The 19,146-nt window shown below is 36.9% G+C and overlaps 1 protein-coding gene across 1 annotated transcript in view; it reads left to right on the top strand.

Moving 5' to 3' along the window:
• Positions 1–531: 531 nt before the first annotated feature.
• Positions 532–19,146, top strand: part of LOC120426512 (uncharacterized) — a 51,793-nt gene continuing 33,178 nt past the window's right edge. The window contains exon 1 of the mRNA XM_039591282.2: positions 532–1,243. Coding sequence (XP_039447216.1) covers positions 1,061–1,243 — 183 coding nt within the window. The 5' untranslated portion in view covers positions 532–1,060. The remainder of the gene's footprint in view (positions 1,244–19,146) is intronic.

Here is a 19,146-nt window from a genome sequence, read left to right as displayed (position 1 = left end):
GACACTATTCTAAACAACTTGTAGAAGAAATTTTGCCAAAATATTGATAGCAACGAAAAATCTTGGCAATGATGGAAGTCTTCACATTAAACTAAATCATAGAAAAAAATATTTACTTCAAGGGTTAACATTTTTCACAAGTTATTTATGCGCAGAAATTTGCTCAACTCTTTCTCAGCGTGCACTTCGTCACCGTGACAGTCTGACAGCCCGCTGTCAAAGCGCCAAGAACAAGAGGTGAAAACTATTTTACTACACATTTTAAAAAAATCGTGTTTTTTCGCAAATTTTATCGCGTTCATCACAACAATCGATTCAAATTACCATTTTTTGAGACATTTAAGTCAAATTTCTTCATTTTTACACCCAAATTCGATGAAAATTAGCCATTTTCACCAACGACGCAACTCGCTTTACCTCTTAAAATCCAACCTTCAACCCACCGCGCGGCCCCTCTCACAAACACAAACGCGGCCCCAGTGTCGCCGCAAATGACAACAAAGGAAAAATAAAAGAGTTCCGTCGAATCTTCCATCCACAATCCAAGTCCGATCCGATCGTCAGTCAGAGTCGAGTGTGCGAGCAGCGAGCTGGTTTTGTCCGTGGTCGTGCGTGATCGGTAGCAGGTTCCAACAAGCCCCTTGACAGTTTGCCGGATTAGCAATTTTTTAGTCCGGAGAAAAGAAGAAACACGGGTAAAAAGTGGTCCGGAATCTGGAAGCAACGGGGAAAGAAGGAAGAAAACTGTGTTGAAAAGTGGGAAATTTTGAGTGAATTTATTGCTATTTTTGGGCCTTTTTAGTGTTGTGTAAACAAAGATCTGTCGGAAGAACCGACCGGAAGATTGCTTGGTGCGTCCCCGCAGTGAAACTAAGAAATCTCCGAAAGAATCTTTAAAGAATAGCGGTTTTGGTTCCGCCAGCTAAGTAGTTCCCAAGCCCAGAAAACCGAATTCCCTCGAACGGAAGCCCCGTAGCCAGTGTGGAGGTCGGCAGCAGTAACCACCGGAAGAAAATCACGTAGCAGGAAGAATCGTCCCGGGAGCCGGAACCAACCCAGCATGATTAGCTGCAAGTGCTTGAACGTCGTCGTCCGGACCGTTCCGGACGTGGCGTCGCCGTCCGCGGCACCGCTTCGCTTCAACCTGGACGAGTACCTGCAGCGCCGGAAGCGGCCCGCGGAATCGGCCGGACCGACCGGACCGTCGACACCCAGCGACGACCATTTTCTATTTTTCAAAGAGGTGAGTGCTTTTTTGCCTCTTTTCTCGTTCTCTTCGTTTTGTTTGCTGCGGCGAGCAGGAGGAAAAAGGTTTTTTTATTTTGATTTTTCTGCGAGCGAGACAAACCGGCCGGGGTTCTCGGGTGGGGTGGGGCCGGAATTGGAGGAGGGGAACGGTTTGGCATCCCCAAGGGAACGATGTGGAATCTGGTGAATGGGCAGCAGTCACGCGGAGCGATTCCTCGTTTGGACATTCCGGCAGATTGGACGGGGAGAACTGGGAATCTTCGATTTGGGGAATCTATGCCGGGACGAGGCATGCAAGTGTGAGGCCAACACGCAGTAGATTGTTGTGCAAGACGTCGATGTCGTCATCGTCGAAAGAGGTCTTTAAAGGGATCAGAAAGATCACTCGAGCAGGCAGAAATAGATCCCTGCTGTGATAAGAGAAGGATGAGAAAAGCAAGATCTCACACGTACAAGGACATTGCGTTCTTTTTCTTGTATGTTTTTCCAGGAGCAAACACTAACGAAACAACGATGGTGGCTCGAAAATTTGGAAAATTTCGGTGCTCATAGTTGAGAAAAAAAAAAACACTCACAATTTTGGTATTTTGTTCATTCAATTTTCCTCTTGTTTGCAGGTCTGTCATGATTGATGTAAAGTTTGAAGTCTTTCAAAAAGATAATTTATATCCTTATGTTGAAAATCTCAATTACTTCAAGCATTATAACTTTTATCTAGGGTTCTTATCAACAAAAAAAAGGAATAAAACAGTCGTTTAAGTTACCAACAATGTAATACGTTATACAAAATACGTTTTTATTGAAATTTACACTTGGCTTCAGAAAGATTGACTAAGTGGATTTATTTGTTGACAGAGTTTCTAAATCATCAAATTTTATTTTCTATCGAATAAGTTTTTCAAAGGAATTCTTAAAACGTAATACACAGAAATAAACAATTCCCGTAATCATGAATTGTGTTCATGAATTTGAGAACCACGAAGGAATTTATTCATGAGTATGATGCATTTGCACTATAAACGTGAATATATTCCCACTTGGTTCTCAAATTCATGAACACAATTCACGATTTCGATTTATTAATTCTTTAAAAAGTACATCAATACAACTTAAATGGTCACAATTCGAGGTCGGATGATGGATCCGGTCAGAGTTTTCATAAAAAAGGTGCAGTGGTAATGTAACAGGCATAACCAAAATGACGAAGAACGAATAAAGAAACATTTAGCTGAATTCTTGATTTTTTAACTTTATGTGAGGAAGGCTAGGTGGTATTTAGAGAAGGCATCACCTTGAGGCGCTTGCTTTTTTATAGTAAAGCGGGAAGGCCAGTTCCTGAAACGCCACCTGGTGGCGCTTGCGAGAGGAGCTGGAAAGGCCAGTTCCTGGAACGCCACCTGGTGGCGCTTGCGAGAGGAGCTGAGCTCCTGGTGGCGCTTGCTGCGACTAAACTAATGCTGTGCAGGGAGTGGCGTTTATATTTATATCAAAACCGTCGGCCGCGCTGCTTCTGTAATTTCCCCTCTGCTTGGGAAGGCGTTTTATTTTTCGGTTTCATTTCGCTTCGCGAAATTTTGGATTGCTACCCTGTATAGAGCCCTAAGACGAAGTTCTTCGTCAAAAGTGAGATTCCCCTTCAAAAAAGTACATAAATAACACAAAAGTTAGCATAACTTGAGACAAGGTTAATAATTTAAGTATTATTAAAAAAGTTTTTCAATAAATAATCCAACGCTGTATAATAAAAAGTTTGTTGAGTCTATTTCTGGGTGCGATCGAATATATGTGAAAACACTTTCTTCTTGATATTTAACAATTCAATAGCGACATTTCAGATCCTAAACCGAATCGAATGGGACCTGTTGGAAAAATCACATGAAATACCATAACCTTTTCTAAAAAGCTAGCTTCTGAAAGACTCCGACTCCAACAACAACTCCTATATAATTTTGTAAACAAATTAACCGACTCTGACTCCTGCTTCTTAAGAATTACCGACTTTCACCGATTCCGACTCCTCAAAAAGACTCGACTCCACTGACTCTGACTCCAAAATCCTGGTAAAAAGTGTCATTAATTAAGAGTAATTTAATATACTGCACACTGAATGTACAGTTTTTTCCACGCCAAAAATATACCATCACCAACGGGATTCAAAACCAACATATATGTACGGAGTGGAGTGCGCCTCAGCTCGCACGTCTAGCAGGCCGTAAAAAGTGAGACGAATTACAGCGCCAATATAAGTTTGACATTTCTGGAATGCTGGTTTCTCATACTAAAAGTACGTTAAAAAAATTACATGAATTTCATGGAAAATTATGTAATTTTACACGCAGGCATAGTAAAATTGCATAATTTTCCATGAAACTCATGTAATTTTTTCAAGTCCAGTTTTTTTAACAAGCAGCTTATTTACTACGTTTTTGGTGTGTACTACGTTTTTGGTGTGTGTACCTATCCAATGATATATAGTTAAGGAGGTATTAGACTATGAAAAACAAACAAACAAATAAACAAACTCGCACTTTTTGACAGCTTGCCAGCTTTGTTTGTTTGCAGAAACGTCAGCCTGCATACATTTCGCGAGTTACCCGCAAACAAGATTACGAATTTGGCAAACTGTCAAACACGAAAAAGGGCGAGTTTGTTTGTCATAGTCTACTACCTCCTGAAGACTGTTGCACCGTCAACTACCAAACCAATATTTTTCAAAAACTTGAAAGTTCATCTTTTTTATGATTTTTTTAATGAAAAAAAATGGTAAAAAATTATATTTGGTGAATTTTACCTCGAAGCCAGCCTAGAAGCCTGGTTGGGTGTAATGTGTCCATTACTTTTGACAGGGTTGCCAAACTTCATATTATATAAAAGATTTTTTTTGAACATCAAAAATTGGTTGAAAAATGGATGTTTGACAGATTTTTAGATCTAGAGGTTTGGTTGGATTTTTGGACCATCCCCCCCCCCCCCCCTCGTAAACAAATTTCCATACAAATGTTAAAATTTTGTATGAAGCGTAACACAGCCACATAAACCACATAATTATATTGAGGCAGTGTTGCCAGATCTTCAAGCTTACCATTTTTTATATAACTTACTCAGATTCGGATTCAGAACATTAGGGTGGCTTGAAGTTCTATGGGAAAATTTCAAAATGGACCAATTCAATCAGAACAGGCATTTTTGGTTCCATTTCGGCAACCAAACAACCCCGCAAAATTTAAAATTTGGGAGCAATTTGTATGGAAATTTATATGAGAAAACTCTATTTTTTACAGTTTTTAAAAAAAGGCATTTCAAAATAAGGCTGGTACAAATATTTTTAAAAGTTTTTGTCACCCCCCCCCCTTCAAAATTGGCCCGAAAAATCAGGGGGCAAAAAAAATATTTATACAATAAACTTCAAAATTTCTATGAAAATTCAAGTGCAACCAACTGAAATCAAATTAAAATACATTCTCCTGCGTTCAAAATCATTTTTAGCATGTTTGGGTTTATTGAAAAATCTTATGATTTTTTGAAAATTCTTATGATTTTTTCGATGCAAAATATTTTTTTCGATACAATTTTTGTTTTTGTCAGATCTTTGATTTTTTGAAAACTAATGATTGCAAAACAACTGAACTAGTGTAAAATGCATTTTAAAACACTTTTTTCATTTAAATGTGAAGACTATGGCTTGTTATTTAAATTTTTATATTTTTTTATTTTTTTGACCCCCCCCCCCCCTTGACCTCGGCCAGGGCCGAGGGACAATAACTTTTTCAAATATTTGCATCGGCCTAAGTGATGAAAATTATATTTCTTGCCAACACTGCCACTACCGAAGTAGTTACTTCAAAATCTTAATTTTTAACGTGATAAAGAAGCAACCTGGCAAAATGGTGTCTTAGGAAAAGTTGTTGTATATTAATGTGGCTTTTATTTAAAATTATTGACATGCAGGATGACACATCTACAGGGTTTCAACCAAGCCCTATCTTCTAATGGTGACCTTTTAAAGTGATGGTGTCTTCGGAAAAGATGTTAAGCTACTTATTTCAAGAAATTTTGACATGGTTGCAAAACAGTGAAGCACATCAACAGGGTGTCAACCCTTTTCTAGCTTCTATTTAAGACCTTTTTGATCATTGTAAAGAGGGCGAAAAAGGGTTCAACAAAAATCGTTAAAATCAGTTTTTCAGGGCCCAAATGAAACCGGAAAATGCCTGTTCTGAAAAATACTTGGGTTGATTATTATGTAAAATTGTCCGGGGAACATGATGGTGATAAAATAAAACAAATAAAAATATAACGAAATGGTCAAAACTGAATTTTAATACTTAAAACGTTTAAATATAATATTAGTGAGCATTTAAGGGTTAAAATTTTATTTTTATCAAATTCCTTGAATGCAACCTGTAGAAAGTCTTGTGCTCTAATAGTTGCAAAGTTATGATTAAAAGAAAAAAAAGTTTTTTAGAAAATAGTCAAAAAAGAGGGCGGTGCCAAAAATAGAGGGATGGTCCAATCAGCACCAAACTTGGGATTTCTGTTAACTATCGATAGATGAACGTTCCCTCCAAGTTTGGTCCAAATCGGTGAAGGTCGAGTCCAAAAGTGTACTCAGTTGACCTGGAATGACCCATATTGAAGATTGAAGAGTACCCTATCAAAAGTTATAAGCAGTTTAGGAGCTGGATCTCAGATATTTTGATGAAAACGTTGTCCGGATCTGTCATGCGATTAATCGTTGAAGGGGTAAGCAAAAGACCCTAAAATATTGAAGTTCTGATAACCCTATCAAAATGTATAAGCACTTAGGTGATTGTGTTTTGGTTGAGCGTTTTAGCAGAATGCATTACTGTGAATACAAAGAGACGAGTTGTTCCTTTTAATTCCGCTATATATTTTTAATATCTTGACAGATACGTATTTCGTCTACTACTTGCAGACTTCATCAGTGTTCTGTTCTCGACTACAGAACACTGATGAAGTCTGCAAGTAGTAGACGAAATACGTATCTGTCAAGATATTAAAAATATATAGCGGAATTAAAAGGAACAACTCGTCTCTTTGTATTCACACTTAAGTGATATTTATAGACTGCAACAATTTGCGTGGAAACATAGACAAAGGGCAAATCAATAGACCCAAAATAAGACAAAAAATTTAAAAAAAAATCTTATTTCTTGCTTACTTTTTCAAAAGGTCCTATGTACATAGGAAATCTATGGCGCATTAGTTTGTTTTGAAAAAGTAATCTAGAATTTATCTTACTTCTTTAAATGATCAATTGGATTATGTGTACTTATTTTTGTCGATTATATGCATTGAAGCCCGTTATGAGGCGAATTCTGGAAGATTGTCATGTACTGTCGAAAGAATACTAAACTTGGAAACCAATGGTCTTTAACTCAGTAAAAATCCTCGTATTTCTACATCAAACATACACGACTCCGTTCGTTCGAAAACCCATGTTCAAGAATATGACAATTTTATTGAAATTTTGAGCTCTTCAAGGGCACCCAATCAAAACCGGTCTTGATTGCAGAATCGTCGTGTGTTCTCTTTACATCGCGAATACGACCGCCACACTGGCACTGTCTATAAACTTAACGAGCACTAATGAGACAATATGAGAGAATGATTATTAAATTATGATAATTATAACAATCAACAGCAGTAGCAGCGGCGGCCGCAGCAACGCAACTTCCTCCCAACTTTATAGTGTGTTGTTCCTTCCCGTCCCTGGTCTCACTTAACCAACCAGCTTTAAGTGTCCATAAAACCTTAGTCAGCAGCGCGCATCAACCTGACACCACTGATTTGCTGCCGGTTTTGGAATCGGATGACACAAGTTAGGTGCACCTCCACCTAGAGCAAAGAGGACTCGTCGTCGTCGGAACGAACGAACTAAAAAAAGGGAACAACGGAACGACCACGGGAGGAAGAAAATGAAGCGGAGAGATGTTATTTACGAAAAGAGGAGAAGAAAAAAAAACTGCGCTGCTTATAAATAAACACACGCACGTAGTCACACTTACACAGAATAGTAGAGAGGCAGAAGAAAAAAAAACTGTATAAAAATCTCTCACAACTACCAAAAAAAGACAAGGCACGGGGAAAAGCAGCAGCAAAACGCTAAATAACTTTACACGCCGGATTCGACGACGACGACGACGGTATTGGACCCACACACGATCAAATAAAAAAAATAATGAAAAAGAAACCAAACAGCGCTCCGTAGCTCTCCGAGGCGACACCAATATTGGCGACCCATTGTGGGATCAACATGGGACTCGCTACCCTGCCTCACGAACCGTACGAACCCCGGTCGGGGCAGAGTGTTTGTACGGACAGAAATGCACATACAGATACACTCAGTTGCATTAATTAATTTGTATTGAAGTCTAGCTCAAAAAAGCGGTATCTTCTGAAAACTTATAAATAAATGTTTTTTTTTGCTGAGCAAAAGCCAAGCCAAGATTTAAGAATGATCAATTTTCTTGAAAATTTAATTTTCACAATGCCATATGAATTTTTACCAACTTGCATAGCTCAAAAGATGGCATTTTTAATCGTATCCAATAATAATATTTCTCAAAAATCAAATTAAAAATTATATTTTTTCAGAGTATATTTCCAGAGTTTTTTTTTTTTTTTTGAAAGGGTCCTATAAGCTATTGTCTTTTATATTATCTATAGGACCTATTAAGAAAAAAATAATATTGTTTCTGAGAAGTCCTAAGCAATATCAACAATTTTGCCGAGGACACCAAATTGATCAGAAAATCCAGCCTCAAGAAATAGATTTTTGAATATTTTATAACCGTTTTGTATGTACAGCAGGACAACTGAGCAATTCTCAGAGATTTCAGTCATTCGATTTTTTTGTTGATTTTTTTATTCCGGCTGGAACTTTTGTGGTGCCTTCAGTATGCCCAAAGAGGCATTTTGCATCATTAGTTTGTCGATATAATTTTCCATACAAATTTGGCAAAGTTTTAGGTATGAATAAGGACAACACTGAAAAAAAATGATACAGGGTACATTTTTTTTTGGTCATTTTTAATTTCACATTTTGTTACTAAAACTTGATAAGCAAAAAACACTTTTTTTCTGATATGTTGTAGGAGACATCAAATGCCAACTTTTCAAAAAAATTCTAGAACGGGCTAAAAAACTTTGACCGAGTTATGATTTTTAAATCAATATTGATTTTTTCAAAAAATCGAAATATTGGTCGCAAACATTTTTCAATATAAAATCGAATTTGCAATCAAAAAGTACTAGTGAAATTTTGATAAAGTGCACCGTTTTCAAGTTAAAGCAATTTTAGGTAACTTTTTTGAAAATAGTCGCAGTTATTTTTTTTAAATGAGTTTAAATTAGTGCCCACATTTGAAAAATATATTTTTGAAAAGCTGAGAAAATTCTCTATATTTTTGCATATTTTGGAACTTTGTTGATACGACCCTTAATTGCTGAGATATTACCATGCAATGATTTAAAAACAGTTAAATTGATTTTTTTTAAGTCTCACCCAAACAACTCACTTTTTTCTAGCGTTATCTCAGCAACTAATGGTCCGATTTACAATGTTAAAACATGAAACCTTCGTGAAATTTTCCGATCTTTTCGAAAACAATATTTAATCGAGACTAATATTTTAAAAGGGCCAAACATTCAATATTACGTTACAATATTACAATATTCGATTTTATTTTCTAGGTCTTAATAATCGTACTGCAGGTTGCTGAGATACGGCCTCTTAAAGTATAAATTTTGTGAAAAAATAGTTTTTTCTCAGTCTAATTAGCCCATTTTTTCAGCTAACGAGATCACAGACACTATTGGTTCGATTTTCAATGTTAAAAAGAGACTTCTTTGGAACTTTCTCTCTTTTCAATTATTTGTAAATTCTTTTTTCATTCAAGACTATATTTATAGAGCTCGAAAGAATTTCTTACATTTCTAAATTCTTAAATTTTTCAATCCTCTAATTCTCAAATTCTCATATTCTTAAATTCTTAAATTTTTCATTCTTCTAGTTCGTAAATTCTTAACTTCTTAATTTCCTAAATTTTTAAACTCAAATAGTCTAGAATTGTTAAAGTCGGAAATTCTTCAATTCTTAAATTTCTAAAATTATAAAATTCATAAGTGCCACCATTTTTGCCCCAACTTGAATTCCATTCCAGAATATCAAACAATTTTGGAGCATTTTAACCCGTACAAGCTAAACGTCTGAATGGAAGAATCGAAAAATCTTTAAAACTGCCGTATTTTTGACCTGTTTGACCAAATCCTTGACATCCGGTAGTCAAAAGAACGGGAAAGATCTCTAGTTTTCGATTCCGGGGAGAAATCCGAGTTTGGACCATTTTCACCGGAGTTATTCCGGATCGTAGTGGGGTACCTTTTTGACTGGCCGGCCGCATCCATACAGAAAATTAATTAAAATTGACAAAACTTACTGTAAATAAACAGAACATGCCCCAAAACATATTTGGATCAATGTTGGACCATCCTAGCAAGTGTGGCAACCGGTTCCGGTTCTGGCCACCCTCGGAACCGGTTCCACGAGTGGGTAAGACTATAACACATTACAAGTCACATTTTGCCTTCGTTGTGTTCGTAAAAATATACAAAAAAAATATATATATATATTCAGATACAGATCCCAAATAATAAACAGGCCTTGTATGGCCACTATGGCTTGACCCCCGGAACATCCGGAACACGGTTCCAGTGGACCATTTTTTGTAAACTGGCACATATAACTTGCGACATGTCAAAAATCATGGTTTTGCATCGCCAAATTCAACCAACCCACTGAAATAAAGTTTGGACACAATGTGGCCACTATGGCTTGACCCCCGGAACATCCGGAACACGGTTCCAGAGAACCATTTATACGAAACTTGCACACATAGCTTGCGACATGTCAAAAATCATGGTTTTGCATCGCCAAATTCAATCAACACACTCAAATAAAGTTTGGACATAATGTGGCCACTATGGCTTGACTCCCGGAACATCCGGAACACGGTTCCAGTGGACCATTTTTTGTAAACTGGCACATATAACTTGCGACATGTCAAAAATCATGGTTTTGCATCGCCAAATTCAACCAACCCACTGAAATAAAGTTTGGACACAATGTGGCCACTATGGCTTGACCCCCGGAACATCCGGAACACGGTTCCAGTGGACCATATTTTGTAAACTGGCACATATAACTTGTGACATGTCAAAAATCATGGTTTTGCATCGCCAAATTCAATCAACACACTCAAATAAAGTTTGGACATAATGTGGCCACTATGGCTTGACTCCCGGAACATCCGGAACGCACAACTGCCACAACTGTGGACGATACGTATGTGTTGAAAAAAAAAAACACAACCGAGAAAGTATTCGATTCTTGCTGTGTGCAAATTGTAAGTGCTGAGCACGATCACTATTTGCCAACCTGACTACTACCTAAAATAAATCCCAAAAATGTACGACAGTGTTTTGATGTTGGAAATAATGATGATGAAATAAATGGTTTGAAAAATGCATCAAAACCAATGCACAGTGGGCGAAATGGAACCCAAAATCGGACTTAATTGAACGCGGCTGGTTCCCTGGTATGAAAAATAGTGTTTCTCATGTAAAAAAATCCGGGGAATCGAATGGTGATGGTTTCATCCACCGCACGAAACGGCAAAGGGTCCATTTTGCCCCAATTCCCCATTTTATAACATTTTTTCTTGAAAATTGGTCTGTATTTAGAGCGGAGGCTTTATGCGGCCATCCAAAATGCACTTAACTTATGTGAAAATGTCCCAGGAATCTAGTAAAAATAACCACTTGCACCGCAAAAATCATCTAGGGTCCATTTAACCCCAATTCCGCTATAAAAGCATTTTTGGCCATTTTCAAATGTTAGGTCAGATTTTAAAAATCTGAAAATATTTTTATCGTAAAGATCAGACAATTTTACAAAGGAATGACGATTTGCACTTGATAGTATGACACATTTTTGTTGATAAAAATAAAATGTATGTGAAAGGCAGTTTATTCTGCGTTTGGGAAAATTGGCCCAAAAGTGATTCTTCAATCATTTTATTTAGTTTAATTTCTATATCAACATAAATGTGTCAAACTTTCAAGTGTAAATCGTCATTCTTATGTAAAATTGTCTGATCGAGTTCCGTTCGGGCAGCCGAAGCGATCGGATCGTTCTGCAAGCTTCTCCCGCGTTGCGTCTTTTTCAATAATATTCGGCGTATATTTTTCGAGTGGGATAGTGCTAAATTATTAGAATTTTATGTGGTGGACATCCAGTGAAGGGGGGGGTTAAGTGTTGGCATAGTTTTTAGCAGCTAAACGCTGGAAAAATGTCATTTTTCTGTTTACAAAATCTGTAACCATTTTTTCTTGCTTCATCGGCGTGGGGTTGTCAGATTAAGTGTGTGTGTCATGAAATCGGCGTGCGCATGTGCGAGTGAGAAGCGAACACCAAAGCTGCTCCGAAAAAATCTCGATAGCCAATAATGTGTTAGTGTGTTGTAATTCAAGTGGCTTGCCGTGATCTTATCTGTGTTGGCATTTATGCTGCAGCAAAGGGGTTGAAAAAGAATTTGTTGTGCAGATTGATGAGTGTATGAGGGTTGGTACTGTGATCACTACCAGCAGGACAAGATTAATTCACCACTGTGTGCCAACCCACGGCCAGAATACACCAATACAATCGAAGTCGACGAGAAGCGTGCTGTAAAATTCGGTGAGTCTGTTCCAAGTACAGACTGTCCAGGGGAAACAGACTGGCCGATGCAAAATAAATTGGCACTGGCAACGTATGTTTTGCGCTTGCAACACTGCCAGTTTTGCTGGCCGTAAAGGGCGTTTGGTGTCCAGCGCGTTTGGATCTGTCAAACATTGGCCAAACTGTTTCCTAGACAAACTGTAGTTCCAAGCCGTCGGCTTATCTGTTGGTGTGCAAGAGAGTGAGTTTTGTTTGAGAGAGTGAGAGTGAGAAAATTTATGAAGAAGTGGTGTGTGGAGGGGGGAGGACGAGGGCGAGCGAGGGGAGAGCGAGAGGAATAATGACGGGTTATGTTGCCTTCTAGAGTGTGAGTGGAGTGAATGTATGGATGACGGAAGCATGTTTGTTGGCAAATTCTATTTATGAGAGAACCGTCAGAGCTGGTGAGTTCTACATTCTTTTGAAAGGTGTGAATGAGTATGCGTGTGTGGGTGAGAGATTAAAGTTGAGCCGAAACAACTCGTTTAGATAGCTTTTAATTAGGGGAGCGGTGCTATGTTTTGGGTGCTGCCAAATAGGCAAACTTTTGTTTCCTTTGCTACTCTTTCTTTTATCTTGTAGTGTTGAGAAAGAGGTTTCTATTGTTTCGGCTTAATTAAGAATGTGCGTGTGAGTGTTTCTTTTTATATTTGTTTTTTTTTTAATGTTATTGTTTTGTTACAAAAGGATTTCAGTCTACACAGTTGAGAGTTATGTAAAAATCGAGAGTGAACTTTAGGAGCGATTCGTACAAATTACTCAAACATTAACGTCACATGGTTTGTTTCGGTTCTGCGCGTTTCGTAGATCGGGAAATCTTTTTTTTATTTTTAATGCTCTCAAATTAAAAATTGATTACGGATTGCATCGCGTTCACGTCGGATCGGTTTTGTTTCATCTCGCGATTTAATCTCTCTCACAATTGCATTAACACTCATTAAATCCGAAAAACTAACTAAAAAATACTCTTTAAAATTCATACTATGTTGGCTCTATCTTTCCACAGTCGGCTGTCTAAGATTGATCCATCTCTTGATTAATCAAACAACAGATAAACGGGAATCTTAGATTTTTTTTAAAACGCTTTGTTGCATGTTCAAATTGTTAAGACTTATCTGTTTCGATATATTTTTTTTTATTTCTCTCAAAAATATTATCCATTTCATCTCGATAAACTCGTAACTCGTAACTCGTCGTTCGCAAAGTTAATCAGTACCTCACTAAACATCAATCATTTAAAACTCGTGAAATCATCTCAAGTTAAAAATTACACTGTTTAACCCTTCAGTTTTAATTACAAATGATTTTGGTTATATCTTTCCACAGCCGGCTGTCTAAGACTAAACCATTTCATTTAAAATTTAACAGCCGATAAACGGGAAATGACTCATCCGCAGCATCCGATTGTTTGCCTTGAGAATAATATATAATACCTTTCAACAAACACTATGATTTTGGGTCGCATCATCATCTTCTATGATGAATCCTGACCAAACACCCATCCTACTAACAAGTTTTCAGGTTCCTGGCGCTCGTGGGGTGTAAGCACAGAGTAAATCAGCTGCCCTAGTAGCAACCTGCGCTAACTAACATTCCCGTCCCTTAAAATCGAGGTCTACAAACTGACATGGCGGGCGCCGTTGGTGGCCAATGACTGTTACCTATTCGCAACTGATCTTGTTTTGGCAATCATGCTGTTTTATCTTTTCAGCGCATTCATACATGCTGTTGATAAGGGAAACACCACTTGATAGTCGAAGCCTATGATCAGTAGTGCCGAAAGGATATTACGGTTCTGTTCAGCAACGGAGGGGCAACCATGGGTGATCTCTCATGCTCATGCTGCTCATGCTCATGCTCATTCTTATGTAAAATTGTCTGATCTTTACGATAAAAATATTTTCAGATTTTTAAAATCTGACCTAACATTTGAAAAGGGCCAAAAATGCTTTTACAGTGGAATTGGGGTTAAATGGACCCTAGATGATTTTTGCGGTGCAAGTGGTTATTTTTACTGGATTCCTGGAACATTTTCACATAAGTTAAGTGCATTTTGGATGGCCGCATAAAGCCTCCGCTCTAAATACAGACCAATTTTCAAGAAAAAATGTTAAAAAATAGGGAATTGGGGCAAAATGGTCCCTTTGCCGTTTTGTGCGGTGGATGAAACCATCATCAATCGATTCCTTGGATTTTTTTACATAAGAAACACTATTTTTCATACCAGGGAACCAGCCGCGTTCAATTAAGTCCGATTTTGGGTTCCATTTCGCCCACTGTGCAATGGCACAAGCTGTGCAAACTATTTGTATACATAATTCACGTGAACCGTGTTCCAGATGTTCCGAGGGTCAAGCCATAGTGGCCACAGTGTGTCCAAACTTCATTTGAGTGGGTTGGTGGAATTTGGCGATGCAAAACCATGATTTTTGACATGTCACAAGCTATATGATCTAATTTTGTATAAATGGTCCACTGGAACCGTGTTCTGGATGTTCTGGGGGTCATGCCATGATTTTTGACATGTCGCAAGTTATATGTGCCAGTTTACAAAAAATGGTCCACTGGAACCGTGTTCCGGATGTTCCGGGGGTCAAGCCATAGTGGCCACATTGTGTCCAAACTTTATTTCAGTGGGTTGGTTGAATTTGGCGATGCAAAACCATGATTTTTGACATGTCGCAAGTTATATGTGCCAGTTTACAAAAAATGGTCCACTGGAACCGTGTTCCGGATGTTCCGGGGGTCAAGCCATAGTGGCCACATTGTGTCCAAACTTTATTTCAGTGGGTTGGTTGAATTTGGCGATGCAAAACCATGATTTTTGACATGTCGCAAGTTATATGTGCCAGTTTACAAAAAATGGTCCACTGGAACCGTGTTCCGGATGTTCCGGGGGTCAAGCCATAGTGGCCACATTGTGTCCAAACTTTATTTCAGTGGGTTGGTTGAATTTGGCGATGCAAAACCATGATTTTTGACATGTCGCAAGTTATATGTGCCAGTTTACAAAAAATGGTCCACTGGAACCGTGTTCCGGATGTTCCGGGGGTCAAGCCATAGTGGCCACATTGTGTCCAAACTTTATTTCAGTGGGTTGGTTGAATTTGGCGATGCAAAACCATGATTTTTGACATGTCGCAAGTTATATGTGCCAGTTTACAAAAAATGGTCCACTGGAACCGTGTTCCGGATGTTCCGGGGGTCAAGCCATAGTGGCCACATTGTGTCCAAACTTTATTTCAGTGGGTTGGTTGAATTTGGCGATGCAAAACCATGATTTTTGACATGTCGCAAGTTATATGTGCCAGTTTACAAAAAATGGTCCACTGGAACCGTGTTCCGGATGTTCCGGGGGTCAAGCCATAGTGGCCACATTGTGTCCAAACTTTATTTCAGTGGGTTGGTTGAATTTGGCGATGCAAAACCATGATTTTTGACATGTCGCAAGTTATATGTGCCAGTTTACAAAAAATGGTCCACTGGAACCGTGTTCCGGATGTTCCGGGGGTCAAGCCATAGTGGCCATACAAGGCCTGTTCATTATTTGGGATCTGTATCTGAATATATATTTTTTTTTGTATATTTTTACGAACACAACGAAGGCAAAATGTGACTTGTAATGTGTTATAGTCTTACCCACTCGTGGAACCGGTTCCGAGGGTGGCCAGAACCGGAACTGGTTGCCACACTTGCTAGGATGGTCCAACATTGATCCAAATATGTTTTGGGCATGTTCTGTTTATTTACAGTAAGTTTTGTCAATTTTAATTAATTTTCTGTATGGATGCGGCCGGCCAGTCAAAAAGGTACCCCACTACGATCCGGAATAACTCCGGTGAAAATGGTCCAAACTCGGATTTCTCCCCGGAATCGAAAACTAGAGATCTTTCCCGTTCTTTTGACTACCGGATGTCAAGGATTTGGTCAAACAGGTCAAAAATACGGCAGTTTTAAAGATTTTTCGATTCTTCCATTCAGACGTTTAGCTTGTACGGGTTAAGAGTCATATTTTGAGAGACTCAAATTTAGAGAAAACTAAAAAACATTGAGTAATTTTGTCGAGGACTTCTGATAATCGAGTACGAACTGTAATTACAGTCCAGACTCGATTATCCGAAGGCCTCGGGAAAATTTCCCTTTAGAGTTTTGAAAAAAATACTCTTAAGTGATTTAGAATTTTCAAATCCAAGATGGCGGCCGAAATGGCGATGATGAAATATAGAAAAAATGCATTTTTTTTAATTTTAAAGGCAATCAACCATTCAAAATTGAGTAAAAAGGGGTCGCAAAACTCGAATTTGATGTTTAAAGTAAGAGAATAAAAAAATACGATAATTTTTTTTTTGTTCTTATTATCGAAACTTCGAATAACCGAGGCATTGCATAATCGAGTCTGGCTGTATTTTATTTTTTACTTAGATTTTTAATATTCTAAAATTTTAAAATTTTCGGATCTCTGAATTCAATTTTTAAATTCTTGAGTTTTGATTTTTTTGATTTTGGAATTTTTAATTTTTATATTTCTAAATTTACATTTTTATTTTCGATTACATATTATTGTGTTCAATTTTTTTCAACTCAATTTTTTGAAATTATATTTAAATCTTTAATTTTGAACTTCTGAATTTAAATTTTAAAATTTTTGAACTTTTTCTGACGTTTTTTTTTTTTTGGAATTTTTATATTTTTGTATTTCTAAATTTGTATTTTATTTTTGAGTTTCTAAATTTTTTAATACATATTTGAACTGTAATATTTTTTTTTTATTTTAGATCTTTTAAATTTTCAGGTCAAGAGTTTTATATGAAAAGGTCCTATAAACATATGAAAGACAAAAGCCTTTAAAAAAAGCTCTGGAAATCTTCAATTACCGAATGCCATTTTTTTTATTCTTGAATTTGAAGCTTTTTTTTAATTTTGGAATTTAAAAATTTTAGTTTTTCTTAATTATTATTTTTTGAGTTTTTTAATTTTTGAATGCATATTTGTATTTTTACAAACCTTAAAAAAACTGGAAATCTTCAATTTTCAAATGCCTAATTATTTTTAAATTCTTGAATTTCGAACCTTTTTTTTATATTTCGGAATTTTAAAATTTTAGTTTTTCTTAATTATTATTTTTGGAGTTTTTGTATTTTTTTTTCTATGAAAAATATGTTTTTTTCGAAATTTTGAGAACGCAATCTAATTTTTAGGCTGCGAATTATTGAAAAACACGTCCTTTTTCGAAAGTTCAAAAATGGAAGGGGTCGTACCGACCATCCGTCACGAGATATCGAAAAATGGACCCCGAATTCGTTGCTAGGAACCAAAAGTACCCCTTAGGATGGAGAACGTAGCCATTGTTGAATATAAGGCTCAATCTAAAAAAATTGGAGAAACAAATTGTTGAAAAAAGCATAAACTTTTATAAAATTTCAAAAAATCATGCGAATTTGTCAAAATTTTGGAACAACATTTATGAATAAATGCTGTTAATATTGACTGTTTCAGTTTTGCTACTTTCAAAAATTTGCAAAATATCAATTAGGCCATATATATTTAAAAAAAATATGTTATTTAAAGTTTTACTTTTTTGTCGATCTGCGATAACAAGAATATATTTCTGAAAAAGATTAAAAATGCTCCATTTGATTAGAAATGCCGAAACAAACGTTTTTTAATGTTTTTAAATATATGTACAAGTTTTTACATAAAAATTTAAATTTCTGGCAATATTATTTTGCTCCCTTAGTTTTTGAGGAAATTTTGAAAAAAGAGAAGGGGTTGACAATGACTTGAAATGAAATAAGCATTCGAAAAAATGTAAGTGTTAAGGAAATTTCAATCAAAAGACACCATTTCTATTTAGAAATTAGGTTAAATTTATCGTAAAAAGTTTTCCATCCATAAAAAAAAAATCGTCGAAATTTTAGATTTTTGCCACTGAGTGTGCGCGTGAGCTCTCCAAGATTTCTTTTAGTAGATTCTGTACATTTTTTTTTCTTTCTTGTGTAAATCATAACAACAAAAAACCATGGCGGCTTCTTACTGTTACTCTTTGTAGTATTCAGAAAGGATCTTTGCCTGAAGGGTTGCTAGTAATAGTAACTAGTACCAGTTAGTTGGTAGTATAATCATAACGATTGCGGCACCACCATCACTAGTCCAACATTCGTCACAGATAGATGTAGCCTGTCGTGGTGTCCCTTTGAGAGCTTTTGTGTAGACGTAGAGAGATGGATCCAACGCTAATGGGTTAGATTAATATGCGAAATGATAACCATACACAACACACATCAAACCGGCTCGGGCTTCGGGTTGGATTTCCAGTGGAAGGGCTTTTGAGGGCGAAGTTTATTTTTTATTGTTTTTTTTTTTCTATCTCTGTCGTAATCGAGTGGGCCTTTATCGCGTTGTTGAGCGCGGACTGTCGTTTGTTTTGTTAATTTATGGGTTGAAAGTGGTAGCTTGGCTAGTGAGCAACCTTAAATAGCGTGGTTTATGAAAAGTAACTTTGTGTTTTTTAACTGAAATCCATCCTTGTCAAAATATTACAACTTTAACACACTTCCGCTAAACTTGCATCGTTTGGCGCACAATCGCTGCTGCTGCTAAAATTCTCACTTCTTTTTATTGATACAAACGCTGCAACACCAGCCATAATTTATCACATTGTATTTTATTTTGGTTTGGTCTGGTGGAAATAGCATCAACACAAAAAACCTTGTAGGTTTCAGGCGTGCAGAAAGACGAAATGGAGTAGCAAGTCGACTCGCGAAATTGAATAAACCGTGAAGAGAGTGAGTCGATTAAAAACAAATCGCTGAACAATATCAAAACAAACTTGAAATAATCTTGAAAACGTTACTTTTCCTTAAACATGTAGTGATTTTTGCTGCTCGTTTGAGTTTTCTTATAACCAATGTAGAGTCTGGAGAAAATTTCTGACGTTTTTTTAAAAGGTCCAATAACACAGTCCAACAAGATTTTGTCTCTGAGACGAGTATATGTGTTCCTAGTAGAATTTTGCCTGCTGAATCCGAATCCGGGTCCAGAATTGCTCCAAATGGTCCCAATTTTGAGATACACCCTTTGAAATGTTAGTTTAGGCCAAAATTAGCTACTTTGTTGAC

This window comes from Culex pipiens, chromosome 2, assembly GCF_016801865.2.
Source record: "Culex pipiens pallens isolate TS chromosome 2, TS_CPP_V2, whole genome shotgun sequence".
Taxonomy (NCBI): Eukaryota; Metazoa; Arthropoda; class Insecta; order Diptera; family Culicidae; genus Culex; species Culex pipiens.
This window is presented reverse-complemented; position numbering and strand designations above follow the sequence as displayed.